We start from the raw sequence: 21,719 nt of genomic DNA on the forward strand, positions 1-21,719 counted from the left end.
GTCTAAAGTTTTAGGGGAAGTAGCTGGTGTTTGTTCTTGTTGCTATTGTTTTTCTACAAAATAAGCTGAATGTTCAGAAGGTTGACTTTTGAAACTTTAAGAAAAATTTTAGAAATGTTAAGTCATTTTTAAAAACTCAAAATATCAAGCTATTAAGAATTATTTGGGCTTCTTTCCTAGGATACTGAAAATGTGGGGTCCATGGACCAAGCGAGGTGGTCTGTGGACCAGCAAAATCAGCACTTGTTAGACTTTAGTAGGCCCCAACCCCAGAACTAATCCAAATTCTGGAGATAGGGCCCTGAAATCTGTTTTTAAACAAGTCCTCTAGGTTATTCTGTTAACAAGCTAAAAGTTTGAGGTCCACCTCTCTAGGGAAAAGGAAGACACAGTGCTTCTTGTAATAAAGGTAAACTACTGGATTCCAGCTTTCTCTTCTTGTTCCCACCACTCTGTTTCCTGATAACTGATTATTGACTGGATGTAGCAGGGGGTGGGAGGGGGTGTGACAGGGGAGGTGCCATTTACTGAAGTAGGACATGCTGGAGGAGAAGAGGGAAATTTGGGGGGAAAGCATCAGGAATGCAGTTTTAAATTTGTTGAGTGTAAAATGTGGAGTAGGAAATTTACCATTTTTATCTCCCATTTTCTTAAATATATCCTGTGTTTTTCCTAAATGAACATACTGATTTTCAGACATGCCATGACCTCTCTGGCCCAAGGACCCTTGCCTATCTCGTTCTTGCTTTCTGGAACCTCCATTCTTTCTTTCCCCCTCCACTGCCAGCCTGCCCAAATCTGCCTAGATCAGATGCTACTTCTTTCTTACCTACTAAAACATAAACAAGCCCCTCAGAATCTCCCTAGCACTTTGTTTCTACATCTTGTGTGATGTGCAATGGCATATTCTATATTATAGTATTTATGGACATACCTTATCTCACCTGGAGCAGAGCTGCTCAGAGTTGGCCCACAGAGTGGATGTCAGTTTGCAAACTATTTCTGGTCTTCAGTGAGATAATGTGATCACACCAGAATCAGCTACCCAGTAAACACACAGTTTAGTTCAGATGACTGTTTCTTCACAGAAAATTTTCTCATTGAAGGAAGCAGTACGTTGATTTACATTCTGGCATGAATTCCTGACATGGTGGACCAGTACCTTGAATAGCACCGTACTAGACAGCGTTCGGTATTGTTTCAATCATCTATAGTTCCTGTCACATTGTGTTGCATATAGTACACATACCATAAGGATTTATTTAATGAAAATGAATGATATACTGTAAGGAAAGATAAGGAAATGATTTCCCAACTTGAGGGAAAAGTAATTCAGTGGATGTGTCCTGTATGGCATAGAGAAGCCTGCTAGACTTGTAAATAATCTTTATATACTCATATATAAAGATACTAAGCTTTTTACTTTTCCTTTTTTTCACACTTATGAAGCACTATGTGCCAGGCACTGACTCATTTCATCTTCACAACACTATTCGAGAGTTGCTACCTTCCACTTACGGATGAGCAAAATGGAGACAGAGACATTTAGTGACTCATCCGAGGTCACACCTGGTAAATGGCAAGGCCAGGATTTGGTCCCAAATACCTGGCTTCAGAGCAGTGTGCTCTCAACTACCCCACTTTCAATTCCTCTTCTGATATTTGGCCAGAAATAGGTGACTCAGAAGGGATTCTAAGCCTAGAAAGAGGATTTGGAAACGTGAAATGATCAGAGGAAAGGAGTATTTCCTCAGAACACAAATGAAGGCGGTAAAGGAGAGGAGGCTACTTCATGAGGTGAAGTCCTTGTGTACCTTGGGATTAAGAGAGGAAGAGAAAGGCCAAAGGAATAAACTATTATGCAGTGTTTTAAAAGATATATTAAATATTTTACAAACAGAAGTAGAAAAAATTCCATTGGTTAAAAAAAAAAAACACTTTAAAACATAAGCAACCTGCGTCCTGCAATCAATATTCTTTCTAGAAAGATGGATTTGGGGTTGTATTTTAAAATGTTTCAGGTTATTAAAAATGTGTTCTCTTCCTCTCTTTTCTTAACCACTTAGTCTATTCAGAATTGGAAAACCAAAAAGCAGCAAAAAAAGGAGGAAATTTTCAAATTAAAGGAAAAGGCAGAGAACATACCTATGCTTTTTCATAATAAACAGGAGGATAATCAAAAGCAAAAGGAAGAACAAAGGAAGAAGCAGAAATTGGCAGTTGAAGCTTGGAAAAAACAGAAAAGTATAGAAATGTCAATGAAATATGCTTCCCAGTTAAAAGAAGAGGAAGAGAAGGAGAAAAAGCAGCAGAAAGAGCGCCAACGCCAGTGTAAACTAAAATTGCTGCTAGAAAATTACACCCAGCAGAAGAAAGAACAGGAAGAATTTTTGAGACTTGAAAAGGAGATAAGGGAAAAGACAGAAAAGGCAGAAAAAAGGAAAACTGCTGCTGATGAAATTTCCAGATTTCAAGAAAGAGTGAGTAAACACGTTTCCTAAATAACTTTTCTATGCTTCACATGGATGTATTACTCCCAGCTTCAGTTCAGCAAAAATTGAGTGCTTCTGATATATCAGGCCTGGACTGAGCATTAGTGTAGCAAAATAAGTAGGCCCTGTTCCCTGATTCCTAGTAGATTATAGTCTGGGAAAGACTGGTGTGCAAATCGGGGACTCCGGTATAATAGGTAAACAGTGGTGGTGATTGTGTTGTGGACAGAGAACTTTTGAAGGTGATATGCAAGGCAGGAAGCTTACCATAGCTGTGCATGTCAGACAGGAGGTGATGCTTGAGTCTTGAAGGAGAAAAAGGGGGAAGGAACAGGGCAGTCTCTCCTAGGAGAGGGAACAGCATGAATGGGCAGCTTGGAGGAGTGTAACAGTGTGGTTTGCGGGGGAAACTGTAAACACTCAGTATTCTCAGTATCAAGTGGGAGATGGGAACCAGCATGGAAAGGTAGCCATAGGCCAGGCCATGAATGTGCTGTCTTCTCTGACAAACTGGCTGGCTTTTCCCCATCGGTGATTCCCTTACTTGTTCACTGTCTATCTCCCTGCCATGATGTAAGATGCATGAAGGCAGAGGTTTTGTCCTTTTTGTTCATCCTTGTACCCTAGGGTCTAGGACATTGTAGGTACTCAACATACACTTAAAGGAATCAAAGTTCTTGAGTACAAATGAGAGGTAACTATTATGAATTGTTTTATGCATCAGAATACATAGAAGCAACAGTCATAAAGCAAAAAATAAGAGACGTACAAAGAAAAATAATAGGCAAAACACATTAATAGTGGAATTCTCTGGTCTATATATAAAGACAAAAGATCCACTCCCCAAAAACGCAAGAGGTCACATAATAAAAGCCCAAGGAAAGAAAAAAAATCTGTAAAACAGAAAATTTAATATGAGCTATCTAAAACCAGACATATCTTCATTGATAAGTGAAAATAGGTAACTCACCCATTCAAAGAAAAGAAGTTTTAGATTGAGCCATAAAATAAAACAAGAAACACTTAAAACAAAGTCATTCAGAAAAGATGTGCATGTATTACTTATATTCAGAGAAACTAAAGCTCTTAGCTTTTATTGGAAAAAGTTGATACTAAAACAGTATTGATATTTAAGATAATTTAATTTAACTTGTAGGCAACTAAACTTTGAAACAGTCTAGCTAATTTTACTTTCTTAATGTTATATTTTTGTTGGTATTTGTCTTCTAGGATTTACATAAACTTGAATTGAAAATTCTAGATAGACAATCAAAGGAGGATGAAAAGGCAGAAAAACAAAGAAAATTGGCAAAATTAAAAGAAAAGGTACTCTGTACTGAGATTAATTTATTTTCACTGTTTTTATGGTAACTCGTTGATTTGTAAGGATACAGAAATAAACGCCATTTTCTTTATATCCATCTCCTTTATTTCATACCTATTTATTTATATATTACAAAAAATAACTTGGTACAACTTAAGCAACTATTGTTTGAATTCTAACATTTTGCATTATAAGCACCTCATTTTCTTTTACCCTAAATTACTTCTTTCTTCCTACTCTTCATTCCTTTCTTCATTCTTCCTAGGTAGCCTGTTTTAGACCTATGGCAGCTATCAGAGCATTGTTTAATCTCATTGGTGATACAGATACTGGTGACTCTCATGGATAAAACAGAGGACTTACTGGTGGTTATTATCTTAAATTTATTATCTGGCTATACCACTGTCATCCTTTGCTACATTACATTTCCCTCATAACAGAAATAGGAAAGAAACAGAACAACAGTAGAAGCAGAATAAAATAATTAACTAGAAAGATAAACTGAATTAACAGTTTTATAATAGACTGATGTAGTCCAAATTTTATTTTAGCTATATGAGCACAATTAGAAGTTTACTGAAGAGGTTATTAACACTTTCATTTTGTTTAGCTAATATCAAGTATTTTTCTTAAATCTGCTTCCTGTTACTAAGGACCTTACTCACGAGTACGAACTTAATAGTTGTTATAAATTAACTGGCACTCATTTTACTTGTGATTACAGGTTGAAAACAATGTTAGGAGAGATCCCTCTAGGCTTTACAAACCTACTAGAGGTTGGGAAGAACGGACCAGAAAGATAGGACCAGCAGGCTCTGGGCCACTTCTGCGTATCCCACATAGGTAAAAAGGGGTTAGAATGGTGTTCATTCTAGAGTAATTTAATAAGCTGCATGTTTTTATTTTATGCAATTTCTGTATGTATATATCTTATAATAAAAACTTGGTAAAGCAAATCTATATACTTTTTAAAAGTTAACATTTAATTAAGACTTTTAAAACATTTCCTATATATTGATAATTGCTTTTCTCTTCTTCTCCTTAGGGCTATTCCAACCTGGAGACAAGGAGTTTAGTAAAGAATATGGGATAATGAAATTGGTGTTCAGTTGATAAGAATGTTAGCACATTCAGTTAAACAAGGAGAGAGTGACTAACCGTGTTCTTTAAATATCGCTAGCCTAGTCAGATTGATTATTGTGTCATATGTGAATTGACAAGTATGAAGTTCCATGTGGCTTTGTCACTAGTATTTCCTGTTTATACTAAGAGGGTATTTAATGTATAAGTTGGCCTGTTATTGATGTAAAAGTTCTCTGAATAAGTTTATGTTAGAAATATTATTTCATTTAAACAACATTTCAAAGATACTTTGTTTTTGTCATGGCATAGCAAAATAAACTGAGACAATCATAGAATGACATTTTTAAATGAAAATTTTATAACTTTATAACTTGGAGCTAAATTAGCTTGAGTAAAGTGGAAAGTTTTTTTTGAGTTATGAAATAAGTTAGTACTTTTTCTAAGTTAAACAAATGGGTAATTTGTCAGTTACTATACTTTTGTCTAACAAATATTTTGTATTTGTTTGAAGCATGCTTTGTTTTATATAGAGAATATTTATTTTAAAAATATGCCTTTCACCTCATATATACCCTATTATTTGTATTATTGATATAATCTTTTTGGTTTCCTTCAGGTATTTCAAATTTCCTTTCAGCCCTTCTGGACTTCACATATTTATAAAATCTTCGTGTCTTCCACATCTTCCTGGCTCATGCAGTTTTCTTTTCTGCTCTGTTTGTCTCAAAATATGAGCATTCTCTGTTTTGAAACATCATCTGAAATAAGCTGGCATTAGAATCCTATGATTTCTCTTGGTGGTGTTTAAAATGTTTTAAAATTGCTGGACTACTATATTTGGTCAAAAGAATCAATTTTAAAATTTCCAAACTTCTGTAAAGAAAAACACCATTTAACCTAATTTGACTTTACTTTTCATATTAAAAAATCTTAATTCCTGAGTTTAATTAGTTCCCATCTTATAGAAAAGTTATTATATACATAATAAATAAAAGAAACTCATTTCTTACGATTTTTAGTGTATCTTTAATTGTAATTTGATGCATTTGGGTCAAATGACTCAGGTAGAAATCTACTATGAGTAGTGGTCAAAACCTTTTCTTTATGGTTATTATTCAAAGTAGATGGCTTCCAAATTTTGGAAAATAAATTCTTATTATACAATTTTGGGTGCAAAAGGAGAGAATTAACATAAAACATTCTTAATCAGGAATGCCTATGTTATTTGTTGTACTTGTTCTTCTTAACTTTTTTAAATGATTTGAGGCAGTTTATAAATATAGAACAGGACAAGGGAATTTAAAAACAGAACTGAACAGCTACAAGACACAGAAAGTAAAGGTTTATTTATGCATTGCTTTCTAACTTGTTGCTTTTTGTTGTACACAAATGCAGCTTTCAGTTTCCTGAATCTAAGGTAAGCCTACTGGGTGATGTGATTCTTACGGCTTTTTGTTTATTTTTTGTTTGGTTTGTTAATAAAAGAAGTATGAAAGTGAAGACACCACTCCTCCTACCTGAATCTAAAATAAATGAGGAATATATCATATGATCCTTTGTATAAAGAACATAGAATAACCATAAACATAATAATGTCTTCAGTTACAAGCTCTTAGAATAGATGTCAAATAAACATTATACTGGATTAAAAAGTATATTAATAAGAAATTTAGGAAAAACACTAAAGGAAAACTGTTATAAAGCACCCATAATTCCACTACCCTAAGGTAACTTTTTCCAAAAGTATACCTACATATTTTTAAGTTGCTAGTCTTAGAGTACATTTTAAATACCATACTATAATTGCTTCTGTATGTTTCTATATAATTGAAACATTATCATTTAATGGCTAAATAATATTCAGTTTTACAGATGCTCTATCATTCCTACACTTTGAAGACTTGTGCTGTTTACACTTCTTAGCTAGTAATTGTAATAATTTTATGTCTGAGTTAGATTCTGTCATGCATATGTGAAAAATTTTGTACTGTAAAAATCACCCATAAAAAGGTGGGTGATTACTTACCTAGGAAGTGTTTTATCTCTGAGTGAGTCCACCATAGAAGTATTTGCTCCAGATTTGGGTCAGACTGCTGGTTCTTGAACTAAGAATCAGATGAAATATTTGGCTTCCCCTTAAAGGCCAGGCTGAATAGGAATGTCTTTCTGAGCTAGAGTGGGCAGTGTTGATTCTAGTAAGTTATATGTATGTAATATGGCTTCACCTTGAACATCTTCACACATTGGGTGGTCCATATGTATAAGTGAGAGACAAAGATCTTCACTGTAATAATAGAGTGAAAACTTCTCTGGACTGGGCGTAACTAAAGGGCAAGGACTGTGGTTTCCATACTTACAGGGAAGCGCCAAAGACACCCTTCTGCCCATACTTGACAGTTTGTTATCACAATATTTGTTACATGCAGGAATACCTGTGAATAATCGGTTACTGGTAGCTAACATTTTGCAAGGTGCTTTGGATTGGTGAATTAAGGTAACTCCAGCCCATATGGTACTTTTTTAAGGAATACATTTTCTAAGAAAGCTAACAATTAAAATTATGTCCCAGACTTCTGTTCGTTAACTATGAAAACCAAGTTCAAGCCTGATCCTTGGGTGGATTTTTCCCTCAAGACTACCTGGAGCACTTTAAAAAGGAATAGTATATGGTTGAAACAATTTAAATCCCTCTTTTTGAAAAAGTAGCCTGAAGCATGTTATTTCTTTCTTTTTTTTAGCATACGTGTTGGAGAATATGTTGAGTTTATTTGGTGTTGCAAATGGATGACACATGACTCAGAGTAAAATCTTTGACTTGTAGAATAAAATACAACCCCTTACAGGCGAATTGAATAGAATTTGTGTGTGTGTGTGTGTGTGTGTGTGTGTGTGTGTGTGTCCGCGCGCGCGGGCGCAAAGAGGACTAGGAACGTCTCTGAACTTTTGTAGCGTCAATAATTATTTAATAAGCATTTAGTTATCCCCATAACCAAATAATTTGACTTGTAGGTTTAATTTCTTTATCTATTCAGCTTAAAACTGTGGCCTTCCAGAAATGAGTCTGTTGGCAAATTTATACTGACCCATCCCTGTTTTTATATATACCATCTTCATGTTCTTTAGGGCCGTTTTCTCAAAGCGAACTTGAAGGTATTGACCTTGCATGTCTTCCCTAATATCGAACGAGGATGTAAGTTCTGGAAGGATTTGTGGATCTGTGAGCTGATTTTACAAGGCTTGCGAGGTGTTTCCAAACCTTCGGGACTTAAGAGTAGAAAAGGCGGGGTGGTGCGCTACCTAGGGAGAAATCACAGGGAGAAAGCGCCGCTTTAAGACCTTCGGTTGAGAGTGTGTAGTTTAATCACCGCCAGCGGCAACGGCGGGGGCAAGCCCCCTCCCCACCCGCCACCCCAGCGGCGCCCCTCGGGTTTCCTTGGTGCCGCGGCGCCAATTGCTTCCGGGTCGCGGCGGACGTCGTTTCCGTAGCAGCATGGCGGCCACGGAGGACGAGCGGCCGGCGGGGATAGCTGAGGGAGAGCGGCTGGATTTCCTGCGGGACCGGCACGTGCGGTTCTTCCAGCGCTGCCTCCAGGTCTTGCCGGAGCGCTACTCTTCGCTGGAGACCAGCAGGTAACCGGTGGCCACAGTCCGCGGGGCCGACACGGGACCCGGCCCCCGGGAAGGGCGGTGCGGAACCTGACGGCTAAGTGGGCGCCCGCGGGGAGCTGCGCCGCCGCCCACCCAGCACTGCCTCTTCTCCTGGGCCCGCCTGCGGTCACCCTCATTCCCCCGAGCTCCGGGAGAGGGCTGCGGGGAGCTCTAAGTCGAGGGCTTTTGAAATCTCCAGTTTCTACCCTTTTCACTTCCCATTTTTTCCTGTCAAGCTGGAGCTTCCTTTTTACCCCTTCACCAAACCTGAGTCACTTGGCCTCACTTCCGAGTATGAAAGGAAAAAACAAAGCGTTTGTCATTGTATTTACATAAATAGCGTCACTAATGCTTCCCATAAAGGACATAGCGTCACTAATGTCCTCCATAAAGTCATTAACTCCTAATTAGATGCCTGTGTGGAGTTTGATGTGTAGGTACGGCAGAGAGCCTCTAAAGCTTGGATAGATAGGAACTTTCCAGGAATTGTAAATCTAGTACAGGATTGACTAAGGAGGTGCAGTGTTGCTTGAAGCAGGCTGTTAAAGTTTATTTGCAGTAGCCTTGTGAGTTGAAGTTGGCTGAGGACTTAGATCTGGCAGAGGCTAAGAAACTGTGAATTAGTCATTCAGAGTAAAAGTCTGGGGCTGAGAATAACGAAAGGAGGAGGCGATCTCTGCTCTGCATCGCTGTGTTTGAAGTGAGGCTCCACAACTGTGGTGGAGTGGATTGGAAGAAGAGAGCAAGTTGGTTTTACTCTTACCTGTTTCCGTATTTTCTCAACTGAGTCTGGAGAATTTTGAACACTGCGTGGCAGGGTCGTTTTGGAAGTTTCATAGATTACTTCTGCACACGTGGTCAAGAAATATTTATTATGATAGGTGCTGGAGGACAGCTGAACAAGGCAAGCAGGCAGTTTCAATAGGGCAGGTTCCTAACCCAGATTTCCTTAGAGAGGCCTTCCCTAATCATCCCTTCCAAAAGAGGCTACTTCCAGTTACCACCTAAAATTATATATTTATTGGTTTGTTTGTTTAATATCTTTCTTTCACACTAAATTGTAAACTTCATGAAGACAAATTTTTGTCTTGTTTACCTTGATAACATCAGGGCTGCCTCATCCAATTTGGTAGCCACTAGCCACGTTCGGTTATTAAACTTTGTGTTAGTTAAAATTAAATCAGATTAAAAAGCCACTTCCTCTGTTTGTCGTAGCTACCACATTTCAAGTGCTCAGTCACCACATTGGCCAGTGACTTTTGTTTTTATTTTAACATTTCCGGCATCTCAGAAAGTCCTGCGAGACAGCATTGCACTAGAACCTTGAGTAGTATCTGGCAAAAGAGAGGGCAATGGGTGTATATTTGTTGAATAAAGTAAGCTGAGCCCTGATGGAGGAACAGAACTTTTGGTAAAGGAAGAGTGAAGCGTCGTTTATATTCCTTTCTCCATCGGTATTGATTGACTAGCAGAGCCCATATCTAGACCTCAGATAACATTTCTAAAACTCAGCCCATTGATTGTAATGATATGAGATGTTTAGAAATCTACTGATAAATCACACTTATGTCTTATGAGGATTAATTTTATGTGCATTTAAAGCATTTGAATTAAAAAATCATCCGATTTTGATTGTTAAACAGTTGAACTTCGCTTGTAGCTATCAGTATAGGTCTGTGGTTGCATTTTCAAAAGGCCTCTGTGTTTGGTCTATTCTTCAAAATTCAGCAAGGACAAAACCATACAGACTAATGAGTGTTGGCAGTAAACTGTAATCCTGCCCATAGCATAAGTAGAACAGCAAAACTTGTCTGATTAAACAGTTAATTTAAGAATTGATTTAATAACTTTTGTATAATCTTAGGATCTATACCAGACATTGTATATTAGATAATAGATATATAATATCACAGTGTACTAGTTAAGAGATATAAATTATATTTGTTTATGCCTTCTGTTTGTCACTTAAGTATGTTTTATCATTTTTGTTATTTTATGGCTTAATTAATAATCACATTTAACCTGTACGTATAACCTGTGCATATCAGTTTTTGTAGTAATTTCTTAAAATTTTTCATCTTTTCTTTTTCCTGGTTCACAGTCTTTATTTTTCTTAGTTCAGCATTAAGTTTTTTTGTGGTGTATATGATTCATAATTGACTTTCAGGTGCTTGTGAAGAAGCGCCAACTTTTTAAGCAAAGGTGACTAGTCACAAAATTTTTATTAATACCAGAGTTTTAAGATGAAACAATGTATTGACTAAGTCATCGTTCTTATCTAGTATTATAGTTCAGTTCCACAAGCATTTATTGAGGGCCTGCCACGTGTCTCGGTGTCGTGATACAATATTAAACTGATGATTCAGGTATTCCTGTGTTCTTTTTACTGATAGATACGCAGCAGCTGACTCTTAGGAAGGCTAATATTGAACTAGACGTTTAGACACTTATTTTCTGGCCCACCATTTTGGCAAAATCATTCTATTTCCCTGTTTCTTTTAGCCTGACCAATAGAAATTATTTTTATTTTTCTAATAGCAATTGCATTATGAAAATTTAAAAAGTATTGTTTGTTGCTTCACTTAAGGTTTTTCTTTTATATTAACTTATGAAAAATGATGGTTACTAGTTAACTCAAGTGAATATAGATCTTGGATTGTGAGCTTTTGTCAGTTAACAGGTTTCTTTTCAGGAGTGGTTCAGAGCTTTTTTTTTTTTTTTTTTGGTTATATGATATTGTTGCCATTCGTGTTTGGGTAATAGGCATTAGAGGCAGACCTTATCTCATGAAACATAATTATCACCAAGAGCTGTGATTTTTCAGATGTGCCCACTGTATTGTGTACAAATTTTCCCTATGTCTGAAGTATCGTTTTGTTTTTGAGAAGACTCGTTGAGGGAGTGGTGGAGGTTGCCAACCAATGAAAAGACCTGTGGTGCAAGACTGTGATTGTTACTCCTGTCCCTTCAAATCAGGGAAAATACCAATAATAATAGCTTCCATTTAGTTAGTGCTTGCTTGTGAGCAAGTAAGCACAATAACTGTGTGAGGTTTAATAGTTTACAGATAAGGAAGACGACTTAGAAAAGGTTAGGTAACCTGCCTAGATTACATATGACTGGAAATTGGCCAGCCTAGGATTTGAAGCTGGTTTATTTGCCTGCAAGTCTGAGCTCTGAACTACTGCTTCCCACATAAAGGGAGGTTCCACTGCCCTTAATTTATTCCTGATCTTATCCAGATAAATCACTTCCCTAATTCAAGTGGATTTCAGTGGGTTGTTAGAATTAAATTGAGATAATACAAGAGAAACTTCCCAGCTCAGTGTCTTATACATCGTGATAGTCTCTCACTGTAAGTTTCTCAAAGTATATTGTTCTTGGGTGTACCAGTATCTCATTAGTTTTAGTTTTTGCCCTTAAGCTTTTTTTGGAATTAAATTGCTCTCGGATTTCTCCTGTTAACTAATACAGGCCAGCCTTTTCAACCAGGGATCAGAGAATTACACCCTTTAAAAGAATGAGTGACTGTTTTTTCATTTCTCCTAAAGTTGGTGATACCATTATAGATGCATAGGAAAGCAGTTAATTATATACAGTGGTTGCCTTAGGGCATTAAGGCTTAATTATGTCTTGGAATCTCTGTTAAAAAGGTTACAGAATGTGTCAAGTGGCTCTGCTAGAAGATTTTAGATCAAATAATTTAAAGTCTTAATTTATCAGTATTAGTGAAGGAATTATGAGAATACGAAAGTGAGATAACCATGCTGAATCAAACAACATTGTAGAATGAATCCCAACAGGAAAGGGATTATATGTAACAAATTCTTTATATGAAAAGCAGTCACTAAAGGGACTAGTTTTTATATGAATGCAAAACGCTTTGATTTCTGGTTTAGTGTACAATCTTGGAGGGAAAGTGTATTTGCTTTATAGTATTCCATTTTATCAAAGAATGTTCCTCTCTGGGAAAATGGGAGTTGAAATACAAATGCATTTGCACTTTTTAAAGTTTTTCTTATTTCCCAAAATTCCTTATAAGTTTTTTCCAAGGGGTCACATTTGTAAACAAATTTGAATAATGATAGATTTATTCTAACATCTTTAAGAATTAAGCACCAGCTATATGCATGAGTGCTCTTGGCAAAATCAGTGAAAATTGAGATTTTTATTTATTTTCCAGTCTTTTGGCCTTATTTGTATTGATTAGGGGCAGGAAATTCTCTTTTGTAAATCTACTTTTAACCTTCAGGTTGCTCATAAACTGGCTTCAGTGGATTCATGTATACTTCAGATGAGAAGGATTGATTTCTTAACCCTTAAATGTCCCTTTATTAAAAATTAAAACAAAGGTTTGATTGATAATATTAAACTATAAGTATAAGTTGTGTTTTTTGGCTTTTGCAAGTTGGGAGTGTTGTTTGAATTATTGTAAAATTAGAATGAATTTATTTTTTTCTGAACAAGAAAGACTTCATTGTTTTTATAGTTAAGATGAAATTTTATATTTTTTCTTTTAGGTTGACTATTGCATTTTTTGCACTCTCTGGACTAGATATGTTGGACTCCTTAGACGTGGTGAACAAAGATGATATAATAGAGTGGATTTACTCCCTGCAGGTCCTTCCCACAGAAGACAGTGAGTGAGTTTTTAACGTTTTATTTTTAGTGTGACTAGTTACACCTGGCATAACATGTGTTGGTCTAGGAAATCTTAGTATTTATTTATAAATAATAGCATGTTTTATTCATCTGTGTTTTCCTTGTCATACAACACTCCCCTTGTATGCAAACACAATACTGACCAAGTCTAATCATTAATCTCTGGAGAAAACAGTTTAGAGATGGGGTTAGATAGAGATTCACAGTTCTGCATCCTGCTGTGTTGTGCACTTCCGTGTTGATGAGTGCTTGTTGATTACTTCCGTTCCGTATTTATGTTTGCTCACTTTTGTAGCATTCACCCAATTTTTCATTCCCAACCATTCTTTTTGTCTCTTCAGTAGAAAAACTCTTTGCTGTTAAAAAGTTTCATTTCTGTCTCCTGGTCATTTTCCCTCTAATGTTTCATTAGCATTTCTTTAATGGTTTCTTTGAGCTTTTACTTATACTTAAGAAATTTTTATACTTCTTAAAACTTTATACATCTTGATCAATTAAACACATTTTCAAAATTCATAAATTATTGATCAACTAAATACACACAAATTTTATAAACTCTTATTCACTCCATTAAGTGTAAAGTACGTAATATCGATTTAACTTATAGATGTTAAAAATTCTAACCTTAAATTCAATTAGATCAAGCAAATAAGCTCTCAGAAAATCATGCTGTTTTTATCTTTGGTTACCACTTGCCTTTCTTTTAATAGTCAGCATTTATAAATTAACTGTGTGTTTCATTGGTTGGAGTAATCAATATAAATCTCAACTGGATGAACTTTGGGGCAATAATAAGCTAAAGCTTTATTTAGAAAGAAAAAAAGAGCTTTGATCCAGTAGCAGATGCTATTGGACATACTTGATGGCTTTTTACTTTATTTTTCTTCAAGTTTGTATTAATTGTTTCTATATAATTTTAAAAATCTATGCTTGTTGATAAATTTTTGTTAAAAAGTGATGAAGCGTTTTTAACTAGATCTATCAGAATTTTAATACATAGATATCTTATCACTTTTCACCTGCTATATGTGATATACCGGTCAATACTTACAGAGTCTAACATTTTGGCGAGTAGGAATTACTGAATGTTCTGCTAAGAGTATTTTGCTAAACCTGTGGAGAAGAGCCGTTATGGTCCTCGTTGTCTAGGAGCTTGTGGCTGAGGTGAGGTCACAGTCTAGTCACCTGCAAAGTGGCAGTAATTTGTGTTTTCCCTTTTTCTCAGGATTTTTTTTTCCACTAGTTTATGTAAAAGTCTGGGTTTTTTTTTAACTTAGATATTAAACAGGTGTAAGGTAGTTTTATTACAGTTTTGTTTGTTTACTAAAAATACATGTCCTGATCAAATTATATGCTGGAGTTTCTTAAATATATTTCGCTTAGTACAGATAGGAAATTATACACTGTGGTACATAGGAAATCTATAAGTTTTTTGCTAAAATACATTTTGTATTACTTTTATAAGTTATTTACAATACTTATTTCCTTAGAATAAAGTAGCTATTATCTCTCTAGAAAAGTAGAGACAATTGCATTTTACTGAAAGAACTTATACTATAGGTTACAGTTACCAGAACACTAGTCTTTCTTACATTTTTATCCACTTTTAAGGACTGTTTGCTGGCTCCATGTTTGATCTAATTAATACTCATATTCTTTTTAAAGCCTTCTTTTCTCATTGTTTGATTTTTTTATTGTGAGAGATTTGTTGACTTATCTAAACTTTCATATTATCCCTAATAATTGTGTTTGCTACATACTCACTAGAAGGGCCAAAATGAAAATGAGAATGTCGTACAACTACAGCTGTTATTTTACAACTCCTCTTTGGCAGTATTTACTAAAACTGAACATATGTATATTCTGTGACCCAGCAGTTCTACTCTCTAGTATGTACGTACCCAACAGAATTGAAAGCATGTCTTCACCAAAAGATGGGTACTAGAATGTTCATAGCAGTATTTTTCACAAGAGTCCATAAGTAGGAATATGCACACCACCCATCATTAGTGTAATAGGTGTTAGATGTAATGATATAAGTGTAGTGTAAATGATATGTTCGAATTCACACAATGGAATACTATACAGTAACGGGGAAGAACAATCTAGTCTTATATGCAGAAATTTGGTTGAATGTCACAAACATGTTTTGAGATAAGTATGTAGTGTATTATTCCATTTATACAAAGTTGAAAAGTAGGTAAAACCAATCTGAGCTTTTAGGGAGTGACAAGAAGTAATTAGAATGGGCTTCTAGGGTGCTGGTCAAGTACTTTTTCTTGGTCTGAGTGCTGGTTATACAGGTGAGTTTACTTTGCAAAAGTTCATTGAGCTGTTTATTACTCTCTGATGAAAGTTTAAAAAATTTTTTTGAATTAGAGTTGATACTTACCATCTATTTAGAGATTCATCAGTACAATTTCCCATTGTACTTTTGAACTCCATGGACTTCATTGGATTGAAGCCCATTGCTAATTTTTAATTTTTTCAGTCATTGAAGGTTAACTGTTGCTTAAAATATTTTTGCTTACATCTGAATTGTAAACTTCTGGAGGGCAGGGAATGCGTCTCTTACATTTGTTTTTCTTTTGGTGCCTAAAGCATTGCTGTGTATCAGCAGTTGTTGGACTGCTAAATCACCTGTACCTTTTTCTACTTTACTGTTCCTCTTTTCTATATTTACACATTTAGCCTAGAGCATCCTCTGGCTCCTCAGATATTTTCTCATTCATAAGGCATTGGCAGACTGCATAGAATATACTTTCTAAAACTCATAGCTCTGTATTTGTCCTAGTTTGTGATATCACATAAAATCTTAGGGAATTTAAAAATCTTAAAATGTTAAACAAAACCCAGAGACCATAAAGGAAAAGATTGGTAGATTTGAATGAATAAATATTTTTAAATGTTATGTAGGTAAGTGACAGACTTGGAAGAAATTATGCCAGTATATATAACAGGCAAAATATAAATATCCAGACTATAAGGAATTATTAAAGATTGAGAAAAAATGACACGGTTTATGAATAGGTAGTTCACAAAGAAGTACAGTCATAAATACATGAAAAGAATTGGTTAATTCTAGAAATAGGGAGCTAAAATAGAAATAAGGATGTTACATTATTTTTTACCTAACACATCAATTTAGGAAAAAGCTTTTAAAAGCTGGTAAGTATATGGGGGAAAGAGCACTTTCTTTTGATGGAAGTGAAAATTATTGTAATCTTTGGAAGGGCATTTTAGAAGTATAATTTTTAACCCTCACATATTCTCATGTGTGTTTTAGTTAGTTGAATAATGGCCCCTAAAATGTATGTCCACCCAGAACCTCAGAATATGACCATATTTGAAATTAGGGTCTTAAAGTAATTAAGGTAAGGTGTAATTAAGGTAAGGATCTCACAATCAGTGACTGGTATCCTTACAAGAGAAGGGAGAGGGAGATTTGAGACCCAAAGGGGAAGGCCATGTGAAGACAAAGGCAGAGATCAGAGTGATGGGTCAGCACAATGAGGAACACCAGGATTGCCCACAGCCACTAGAAACTAAGAGAGGGACATGAAATGGATTTTCCCTCAGAGCCTCCAGAAGGAACCAACCCTAATAACAGCTTGATTTTGGACTTCTGGGCTCCAGAACTATAAGAAAATCAATTTCTGTTGTTTAAAGCTACCAGGTTTGTGGTAAGTTCTTACTAACCTCAGGAGACTAATAGATGTGCACAAAAAACTGTATAGAGGCATGTTTGTTTTGACATTGTTTGTTATCATGACAAATTAGGAACAAAATAGATATTCAGCAAAAGTGAAACAGTTAAATAAACTATGATCTAGTAAAGAATTCTGTGCAGTAGTAAAGTGATTGAGATCTGTGTATGTACTGACATGAAACTGCTCATCATATATAGTTAAATGATAAATACCAACATGTACAGGGGTGTTTTGTTTAGTAATCTATGAACATCAGTGTTTAGGAAGAACATTCATAGGGAGTGTTTATGAAGGAGGAAGATGGGACCAGAGGTAGGGGATGGCAGGATAAGATACTTTAGTTTTATTCTATGTATATGCATTGTTTAAATACTTAAAATAAATCTTTCCCTATTAAAAAATTCAAGTTCAAAAAAATCTGTAACTTAACCTCTCTTCAAAGCACAACAAAAATAATTAAAAACTAAACCTACTTACACACAGATATTAATATTTTATAATTTTCAGAGCATTGTCAGATACATCAAGTTTGTGCCTTCTTCTGAAGGGGAAAATGAGAGGCAGAGTGATTAAGAGACCTACCTGAGGCCACACACAGATTTTAAGCAGTAGAGTCAGACTGAAATCTCTGGCTTCTGACTCCAAGTCCCAGTGCTGCTTTACTGTAGAAGTATATGGGGTCCCTAGTGGAAACTATTATGTGTGGCAGGCACTTAAATACCTTGTGAATATTTAATCACAGTTAACCCTGGCCTTCCATTTAATTCCAGGGTTGTAAAGAACCTAGTAGTATCCTAGTAATAAACGTGTGGTTAGAGCATTGGAGGATTGGGAGCCCTTCTCATCAACATCAGGAAGTAGTTAGGAAACACAAGGGATCTGGCTGGGAGTTTGTGTTACCCTCTCTGATCAGGGGCACAACTGGAGAATTTTGGAGCTAAAACCAAACCAACAATATTATAGTCCATCATTTTGCAAGTAAGGATATTAAGATCCAGAGAGAGTTATAATTTGTTCACAGTAATATAGCTAGTTAATGCTGGAGGCAAAATTAGAATACAGTTTTCTGTTTCTTATTTTCAATTTTTCTAATACTGATCCAATGAAATAGGTGCTCTATTATCATGTATGTTTTTCTATGATACGGTTTTTTTTTTTCATGAGAGCACTGAGGCTGTCTTCTGGGTCTAAAGGAAAATAAATCTGGTATCTGTTCTTTAAGAGCTTATAGAACATTAGTATTAAGTGTTTGGAAATGTAGATAAGGTAGTTTAATATTAAAAGGTAAAATGTTTAATGATTTTATTTTTTAGTAGATTTCTTTTCAGTAAGATTGCTGCATTTTTAAAATAACATGCTAAAGAACTAAGTATAGTTTCATGTGGCTAAATTGAGCATGTTGCAAATTTTAGAAATTATAGAGCACCTGTTTGGGAAGCATTGTGGATCAAGAATTTTTTGCAAAGATAATTTCACAGTGGTTGGTCGGTCCCCAGCTGCCACTAGTCACACGTCTGGTAGGCTGTACCACAGATCTTTTCACAGTCCAATTGCGATTCTGAATTTTCAGTTTACTATTTTGTTGGATGAAACAGTATTAAATTTCTAATCTCTGTGAAAAAAAAGTCTCTTACCACCTTCTGTTTAATTGATCTAGGTCTTATTCTAAAACTAATATGTTAAATTTAGAAAATAGATATAAAAAGACATTTTTAAACTATAGAATATTTTATTTACCTTGTTTCCCAACATCCTGAAACAAGGAGTTGTGTAAAGTGTGTCCTTTTACTAGGAAACCTTGTGTTTCTTGAGACCTGTGAAGGATTATTTCTATAGCTGTAAAATATAAATATCCATTTTTTACATAAAAAATTACTATATTCCTCACTTGAATTCTGTTGCTCAGTGCAAAAATCTAACTTTCAGAATGAGGATTAGAAAGTTAAGACATTACCAAGTCGAGTTTTGAATTATATCTAAGCAGCATGACCACCATTAATAGTGTGGTGATATTTTAGCCAAAGAGCTGGTTTCTTTTGTTTTGTTTTGTTTTTTATTGAGGTATAGTCAGTTACAATGTGTCAGTTTCTGGTGTACAGCATAATATCCCAGTTGTGCATACATATACATACATTCATTTTCATTAAAGGTTATTACAAGATATTGAATATAGTTCCCTGTGCTATACAGAAGAAATATTTTTTCCTGTATTTTCATATATAGTAGTTGGCAAATCTCAAACTCCCAGATATATCCCTTCCCACCCCACCCCCCTACCGGTAACCATAAGATTTACTGTTTCTGTGATTCTGTTTCTCTTTTGTAGATGAGTTCATTAGTGTCCTCTTTTTTTCTTTCTGTTTTTTTTTTTTAGATTCCACATATAAGTGATATCATATGACATTTTTCTTTCTTTCTGGCTTACTTCACTTAGAATGACGATCTCCATGTCCATCCAGGTTGCTGCAAATGGCATCATTATTTTATTATTTTTTATGGCTGAGTAGTATTCCATTGTATAAATATACCACAGCTTCTTTATCCAGTCATCTGTTGGTGGACATTTAGGTTGCTTCCGTGTCTTGCCTATTGTTTATAGTGTTGCTATGAACATTGGGGTGCATGTATCTTTTCACATTAGAGTTCGCTCCAGATATAAGCCCAGGATTGGGATTGCTGGATCACATGAAAAGTCTATTTTTAACTTTTTTTTAGGAATCTCCATACTGTTTTCCATAATGGCTGCACCAGACTACATTCCTACCAACAGTGTAGGAGGGTTTCCTTTTCTCCACACCCTCTCCAACATTTATTGTTTGTGGACTTTGAATGATGGCCATTCTGACTGGTGTGAGATTTGGTTTTGGTTTGCATTTCTCTGATAATTAGCGATACTGAACATTTTTCATATGCCTATTGACCCTTTGTATGTCTTCATTGGAGAATTGCTTGTTTAGGTCTTCTGCCCATTTTTGGATTAGGTTGTTTTTTTTTTTTTTTCTTATTAAGTTGTATGAGCTGTTTATATATTCTGGAAATTAAGCCTTTGTCAGTCGCATCATTTGCAAATATTTTCTTCTTTTCCATAGGTTGTTGTTTTATTTATGGTTTCCATTGCTGTGCAAAAGCTTGTAAGTTTCATTAGGTCCCATTTGTTTATTTTTGCTTTTATTTCTATTTCCTGGGTAGAAATTTGCCCTAGGAGAACATTTATTAGAAGCAGTACAATTTTTAATGTATTTTTATCTTTCACAATAAAATTTTCTCTCAAAAGAGGGGAAATACATACCTTTCTTCCTATGAAAAGTAAAAGTTAACTGCTAATAAAAATCTTTTTAAACTCTCATTGAAGTTTTACATTCCATGGGCTTATAACGATTTTCTCTGTTTTTTTAGAAATATCTAAATGCACTGTCTTTATGATGCTTGACATGTAGTTGGTGTTTATTATGAGTTTAATAGTAAAATCCTAACTTGTAAAGTGAGATATGACCCAGTCATCAGGCAGGAGTCAGCTTTATAGCTTAACAGTTGTCTTTCATGTGCAGGCATGCAGGTAAAGGGATTGTTTTCCTTACAGTTGATAGCTAAACACATTATATTCTCTAGTAACACATCACTCTACATACTCATGCGTATATATATTACATTCGTGTACATATTCCCACTTTTGCTGCTTCTCCTTTTCTTTCCATCTGCCGTGTTTCATTTTTTATGTAACCTGAGTTTTTATAATATACAGGTGTCTGAACTACTATATAACAAGATAAACTAGTTTGACTTTATGGATGCATTCATTGAATCAGTGGTTCTCGATCAGACAGGGATTGTTTTTCTTTCTAATATATGATTGTTCAAGCCCTACTCTGAGGGTTTTGATGTGGGCCAGGGTTAAGACACAAAACCATCTGTATTTTTCCCCACTATACTTTATTCTTTTGGTCAGTCAGACCACTTTGTTTGCCTTGTTACTACTGAATAGGAACACTAGATGGCGCTATTTAATAACCGTCAAAGATTACCCTGAATATGCATCCAGTTGTAAATTTGGAATAAATTGCATGTTTATACTTTAATAATTATCATGAATAAGTAAGCTTACCAGAATCATAAAGGAATGCACACAATAGCATACAGATCTTGACAGAAACCAGAAAGAGATTACCTCATGAATTTTTTAAGATGACAATATGTACTCCTTTTTGAAAAGGGAAGGAAAGGCATTTTTTTTATTTTAAAGAAACTTTCATTGATAAATTGTAACAGAAGCTGTTAATTTCCTCCTATTTCACTTATGATAAAATGATTTTAAATGATTACTGTTTATTTAAGCCATAGTCACTGTGGTGAACACAATCTAAACATGACCTTTAATCTTTACAAGAACGCTGCTAGACATTGCTTGCAATATATTACCGTTCCTAGTTCAAAAATGGAGGAAACCAGCTCAGAGAGGTTGTTGCTTGTCTATGGAACCCAGTGCTAGTAAGAATAGAATCTTGAGTTTGATTCCAAGTGTCCATGTGGCAGTTTCCTAACCTTTTATGGTATTTTTAAGCATCAGTATTCTTGCTACTTTTCAGAAAAGTTAGTAATTTAAGTAATATAAAAACATAGAAATGAGCAAATAGAAATATCATTCATTCATTTATTTCTAAGGAAATAACTTCGTTCAGAAACATATCTATCAAACCCTTACTACATATTAGCTTCTGTATAAAACACCTGGCAGAATTCTTTAACTTAGTAGAGGCTCCAGAAAAGCTTCCTAAGGGAAGTATAAACTCAGACCTAAAACAT

At 35.2% G+C, this 21,719-nt stretch overlaps 2 protein-coding genes across 10 annotated transcripts in view; both read left to right on the forward strand.

Annotated features, from left to right (window-relative positions):
• CCDC112 (coiled-coil domain containing 112) overlaps positions 1 to 5,911 on the forward strand; it is a 137,229-nt gene extending 131,318 nt beyond the window's left edge. For all 5 annotated transcript variants that reach the window (XM_072958067.1, XM_072958070.1, XM_072958060.1 and 2 more), the window contains 4 exons: positions 2,067 to 2,480; positions 3,723 to 3,818; positions 4,541 to 4,659; positions 4,862 to 5,911. In XM_072958067.1, coding sequence (XP_072814168.1) covers positions 2,067 to 2,480; positions 3,723 to 3,818; positions 4,541 to 4,659; positions 4,862 to 4,892 — 660 coding nt within the window. In that variant the 3' untranslated portion in view covers positions 4,893 to 5,911. The remainder of the gene's footprint in view (positions 1 to 2,066; positions 2,481 to 3,722; positions 3,819 to 4,540; positions 4,660 to 4,861) is intronic.
• Positions 5,912 to 8,128: 2,217 nt separating this feature from the next.
• The window catches only part of PGGT1B (protein geranylgeranyltransferase type I subunit beta), a 78,622-nt gene continuing 65,031 nt past the window's right edge, over positions 8,129 to 21,719 (forward strand). For 4 of the 5 annotated variants that reach the window (XM_072958075.1, XM_072958077.1, XM_072958080.1 and 1 more), the window contains exons 1-2: positions 8,132 to 8,529; positions 13,068 to 13,186. In XM_072958075.1, coding sequence (XP_072814176.1) covers positions 8,390 to 8,529; positions 13,068 to 13,186 — 259 coding nt within the window. In that variant the 5' untranslated portion in view covers positions 8,132 to 8,389. Of the gene's footprint in view, positions 8,530 to 13,067; positions 13,187 to 21,719 lie in introns of all 5 variants that reach the window. The other variant, XM_072958081.1, reaches the window with a different exon arrangement.

Source organism: Vicugna pacos, chromosome 3 (assembly GCF_048564905.1).
Source record: "Vicugna pacos chromosome 3, VicPac4, whole genome shotgun sequence".
NCBI classification, from domain to species: Eukaryota; Metazoa; Chordata; class Mammalia; order Artiodactyla; family Camelidae; genus Vicugna; species Vicugna pacos.